Source organism: Zalophus californianus, chromosome 3 (genome assembly GCF_009762305.2).
Source record: "Zalophus californianus isolate mZalCal1 chromosome 3, mZalCal1.pri.v2, whole genome shotgun sequence".
Lineage (NCBI taxonomy): Eukaryota > Metazoa > Chordata > Mammalia > Carnivora > Otariidae > Zalophus > Zalophus californianus.
The window spans coordinates 111,532,603-111,538,489 of NC_045597.1; the positions used below are offsets into that span (position 1 = coordinate 111,532,603).

The 5,887-nt window shown below is 35.9% G+C and overlaps 1 protein-coding gene across 1 annotated transcript; it reads left to right on the top strand.

Annotated features, from left to right (window-relative positions):
- The first annotated feature begins 215 nt into the window (after positions 1 to 215).
- LOC113920129 (40S ribosomal protein S24-like) lies at positions 216 to 564 on the top strand. The gene has a single exon (XM_035726754.1). The coding sequence runs from the start codon at positions 244 to 246 to the stop codon at positions 562 to 564; it is 321 nt and encodes a 106-aa protein (XP_035582647.1). The 5' UTR covers positions 216 to 243.
- The last annotated feature ends 5,323 nt before the right edge of the window (positions 565 to 5,887 follow it).

Below are 5,887 nucleotides of genomic sequence, written 5' to 3' on the forward strand. Positions count from 1 at the left end.
GTTTGTATTCTTCAAATCTCTCATCTCTTTCAAAGTCTCACAGACCACCTCTTCTGCATATATTTGATAAGGGGTGCTAAGGTTTGGTATTCCCCAAATCACAGTCTTTACATTTATACCTTAGAATTTTTAGACAAGCTATTTTTTTTAGCAGTTAGATGAACTAAATAATATAAGTATTTTATTAAGAGATTATGAAACTAGCTCTTTTTCTCCCCGGCTGCTTGAAGCCTCACCGCCATCATGAACGACACAGTAACTATCCGGACCAGGAAGTTCATGACTAACCGACTACTTCAGCGGAAACAGATGGTCATTGATGTTCTTCACCCTGGAAAGGCAACGGTACCTAAGACAGAAATTCGGGAAAAACTAGCCAAAATGTACAAGACCACACCAGATGTCATATTTGTGTTTGGATTCAGAACCCATTTTGGTGGTGGCAAGACAACCGGCTTTGGCATGATTTATGATTCTTTGGATTATGCAAAGAAAAATGAACCCAAACACAGACTTGCAAGACATGGCCTGTATGAGAAGAAAAAGACATCAAGAAAACAGTGAAAGGAACGTAAGAACAGAATGAAGAAAGTCAGGGGGACTGCAAAAGCCAACGTTGGTGCTGGCAAAAAGAAGTGAGCTGGAGATTGGACAACAGAAGGAGTAAAGATGCTGCAGTGGCTTTATCTGTGGTGGTTGTGCAGATTTTTCATGAGAGGATCAATAAACTAAGAATGTTAAAAAAAAGAAAAAAAGAGATTATGAAACTAGACATTTATTGTGGTTTGATATGCAATGGTTGCATTCTTGGGAATTTTAGCTAAGCAAAACAGACCTTAACATTATTTGTATTTTAATTTTAAACTAACAAAATGTATAAAAGTGGATAGGTTCCATATAAATTTCTTCATAAGGACACTTTTATTTTTCGATTTTGTTTACTGATATATCCCATCCACCAAGAACCGCGCCTAGCATATAAAAGTTACTCGATAAATGAATGAATGAATGAATGAATGAATGAATGAATAATTGAATGACATTTCTGCCCTTCATAGAAAGCCATGCTCAGTCTAAGTTCCCAGAGCTAGAAATCACAAAGGTAAGGGCATTTACCTCAGAGAACTTTCAGCTGGCCTATAGAATATTTTAGAAGAAACTACCTTATAAATACATTTAGGTTCGGCATGTTCTCTTCTAATTCACACAGATCCTTCATTTTTTATTATTTATCCTTAGTCTGATTCATGCAAATATATATTTTTTTATTTAGGTTTTACAGGCATTTGAATATGTAACTACAGAAGTGTTTTTCATTTTATGGTTCTTGGACCAGAAAAATCAGAATCAACTATGTACTCATTAAAAATGTAAATTCTCAAGTAATCCGTGGGTCAACAAGTCTTTCCTGGTGATTCTAATACACTGTAAAGTTTAAGAACAACTACCAATCTTAGGAAGGCATTGCCTGATAATATCTTTTAATTCAGGCATGCCTTGCAACACCACCACCACCACCACCAAAACAAACAAAACAAAAATAAAACGTATTTCTATGCCCCGTCCCAGATATACTGACAGAGTCAGAATCTGTGGGATCAAGCACCAGAAATCTGGGATTTTAATTAGTCCTTCCCTCCCTGCCCCCTAGAACAGCTCTTTTGAAGTCAGGCTGAGAGGGTCCAAAGATTAGCTTTCAGGGACCACTTGAACTTAGCTGTGCAAAGCTGGCCAGTAATCTTTCACGCTTTGTCAGTGAAGGAAGCCTTAAAAATGGTGGTGGGGGGGGGTGTCACACTATAGCAATGGACCCCAGTGCTTTCATCACCATGAGTATTGACTCCTATTTCCCTTTCTTGGCTTTATGTAAACTTTTGGTTCTCTTCCTGCCTTTTGCTAACTTTGCATCTTGGTGACGTGCTTTATCCTGGTGAGCTATTTTTCTGGTTCGATCCTAGTAGAAACCAATTAACTGTCACTCACTTGGTATCCCTCAGGATAATGGCACTAACGCTGCTGCCCCTTATTTTTTTCTGGTCTCCATTTCCACTTTATACTTGTGCAATGAATCTGCTTAGCATTATAGTTACGACTTTTACTTTTCCACTAAAAGTTTGCTAATTCATATAATTCATTATTTTGGCAATGGATTTCTTCTATAATCTAATCCCTGGCAAACTTTCCACATAATCATGGTTCTAAACATTGCCCAAATACGTAAATCTTCGATGGCACATGGAATAACTAAAAGTAAGCTCTTTCACCTCTTTCTCATATGGCTACATGTTCCTCATTACTGAATGCTACTCATGAGGACCACACCTCTTGTGTAGAGTCTATACAATATCCAGAGAAGGCTGTGACAGTATTCCTAGTTCCAAATAGTCATTCTTGAAAGAACCCAAATGGTGCTCATATTAGGAATAAGATGAAAAGAATGACTATAAAGAAACACTGCAAAGATTATGATAAAGCCATTTGTAAAGATATCATTGGTATGTTTTTTCTCAAAGAATAAATATTCAAAGAAAGCTATGACTTCCCTTCATTATAATGCCTGATACAAAGGAAGCAAACCTCCACAACGTAGTAGTATTTATATGCAAATAAAATTGGTCTTCCCAATAAAATAGCATATTTGACTTAACACTGCAACAGAGGTAATAGAATCACTATATAAACTTTGCAAGAAGGAGCTTCTCTCCTCTTCTTCCATCTTTCATCTCTCTTAAATTCCTGTGGGGCAATGAGTGTAACATAAAACAAAACACTTACTGGTGAAAGCAGAAGAGCAGAGACCTAATTCAAACAAGATAATTCAAATATTTGCATCACTTAAATAACAAAGTATCATTTTGCTGGGTTATGGTTTCACTTATGTAAAATGATGAATATGGTTAGGATATGTAGATATAATTATTCAACATGATACATATGTATATGTATTATATAATAAGCTATAGGAATTAGGTAAATTGAAAAAAGTTATAATAAAATAACATGCAATATATTTTAATTCTATCTTTTGGTTTTTAAAGAAATCATGGATCTTTAAACTTATTTTTATGTTAAAAATGGTTAATAGATCTAAAAAAATAAATTCTTCACAAGATGTTAATGGAGACCTTCAAAAGGCCACATCTTCATGATATGCAAGTTTCAGTGTCAGAAATTAGGTCTTGAAAAAAAGGGGAATTTTATTTCCTTTCCTCTACATGTCTGATGCTGATATTTAATCATTATATTTTATTATTTAATAATAAAATAAAACTCTTGAGTGGTTACGATTCCTAAGATATTTTAATCTGATATATCCTGATTTCATTCAAAGTAGTACATTGCTACTGTTTTTATTTCCTGCGTCCCGTGGTTAGAACAGAATTTATATACTCTTTTTTTTTTTTTTTTGGTTAACTAACATTTATTAATAAACATATAGTAGAAAAAAAGATATATATTGATGAGAGCTTTTCCTAAACTTGATTCTGAAAAAGGAGAAAGACAGAAGAAAATGAAGCCCAGAGTTCTGCATCTTAGTACTCCTCATACACTTGTCAATGTTCTGTTGCTGTTTTATATCCTTTTCTCTCTGTTGATTGTGCTATGCGTTCACTCAACCCTTCAAAGTGCAGCAAATATGATCTCAACTTAAAGGAAATTTAAGAAGTGCTGAATGGCTATTAAATCAGGTTAGATATGGAATAGATGTTGCAGTGTGTCTTGTATTTTGACATTCTGTGCAGAAATCTAATCCAGGTTGTTGCCTTTCGAATCAACACATTAGACACTGACTGCTACATGTTTAAGGAGCAGGCATGTTAAGAGCTAAGATCCAATGCAACTACAGGAGATGTGGACAGATGTTAGGCCTGGTGGAATGTAGGACTCATGAGATAGCTCTTTTATAGGACTTATAGAGCTACCTGAATATAAGAACCTATTCTGTGTTCTATATTGCAAATAGCTAGGGGTAAAGGTTATCATAATACTAAGGCCTTTTGTTATAAATGAATGCCTTAAAAACAAATCAAAAGGAAAGATAACCTTTAATCAAGTGAATAAAAGTGCCTATCAACCAAATGATACATGTAAATGGAGAGATAGACGAATCTAAGACTCAAATCTTTCCACAAAAGTTCATAATTTATTAGGGAGAAAAGAATAACATGATTTTAAAAAGAATATATATAGATGTATGTATCTGTGTGTAAATAGTATATATGTGTAAATTCAGTGCTCTCTTGTATAATATAGGCAATATGTGTTATTAGAATTCAACAGGTTGAATTGTGTGCATTGAAATAGCTCCACTGGGGAGGTAGGACTGTAACTAGATCTTTAAAAGGGAGTGGAATGTGAATAGAAGGGTGAGTATAGGAGCAAGATGATTGGACATTCCTAACATGAAAAAAACCAAGATAGTGCAAAATAGAGCTTTTGGGAAAGTATGGAGGATAGACCTGGCCAACGTGGCCTTTGGGACCATATTGGGTGGAGTGGGTGGAGGGGAGAATCGGTAATTGGAAGGCATACAAAGATGGATGCTGAAAATCATACTGCTGCCTACCCTCTATTCCTTGAGCCTGGGCTAAGAGGGACTACTCTATTTCCTATTGACTTAGTACAGGGAGGCAAAGTAATATTTTCATAACCAAAAAGAACTGCATGTACATTTAAAACTACTTCTTGTTTAGGTGTCATCTTCGCTTTATGAGATTTCACAACCTTATGATAGATCTGGAGTAATGAAGTTATGATAAACAGTGTCATTTTATCTATTTACTTATTTATTTATTTAACAGTGTGATTTTAAAGTAGAAATCTTTAAAGTTTATTTTTTTTAAGATTTTATTTGTTTGACACAGAGAGAGAGACAGTGAGAGAGGGAACACAAGCAGGGGGAGTGGGAGAGGGAGAAGCAGGCTTCCCGACGAGCAGGGAGCCCGATGTGGGACTCGATCCCAGGACCCTGGGATCATGACCTGAGCCGAAGGCAGATGTTTAATGACTGAGCCACCCAGGCGCCCCTAAAGTAGAAATCTTTAAGTCAGATATGCATGTACAGGTTTTCCCCACTCTCCGAAAGTAGAGTGTTTCTATGAATCTTTAGTAAGCTGAAATGACATAAAGCAAAGAAGCAATTACCGTTAACTTATATGGAAACATTTCTAAGCATTTCCAGACTAAAAAAAATAGACTCTCTCAGGCTTTTCTGATACCTTTGGACACATCTTGCTAACAGATGAACAAAATAAACTGAGATAAAGCACAGATGCTCACAGACACAGTTTTCACATACTTTTCAATATGTGAAAAGAACATTGTACATTCTTTTCACATTGTATGTTCTTGGCTCCTTTGTTGTGAATTAATTGACCATATATGCATGGGCTCATTTCTGAGTTCTCTATTCTGTTCCATCAGTCTTTGTGTCTGTTTTTATGCCAATACCACATAGTTTTGTTCACTGTAGCTTTGTAATATACTTTGAAATCGTGAAGTGTGGTGCCTCCAGATTTGTTCTTCTTTCTTAAGATTACTTTGGTTATTTGGGGCACCTGGGTGGCTCAGTCGGTTAGGTGTCTGACTCTTGGTTTTAGCTCAGGTCATGATCTCAGGGTCATGGGATCGAGCCCCGTGTTGGGCTCTGCGCTCAATGTGGAGTCTGCTTGTCCCTTTCCCCCTGCTCCTACCCCCGCCCCCTCAACATCTCTCTTCAATAAATAAATAAAATCTTTTAAAAAAAGAGATTACTTTGGCTATTTGAGGTCTTTTGTGGTTGCATACAAATGTTGAGATTTTCTGTTTATGTTCTCATCTTTAACAGTGATATAAAAATTATAAGAGAGTTTTAATACCATGTTAGAATACTCAGGTTTCCTTCGGA

Bases quoted from the DNA above. Each gene is read 5' to 3' on its own strand.
- LOC113920129 (XM_035726754.1), top strand. From the start codon at position 244: ATGAACGACACAGTAACTATCCGGACCAGGAAGTTCATGACTAACCGA.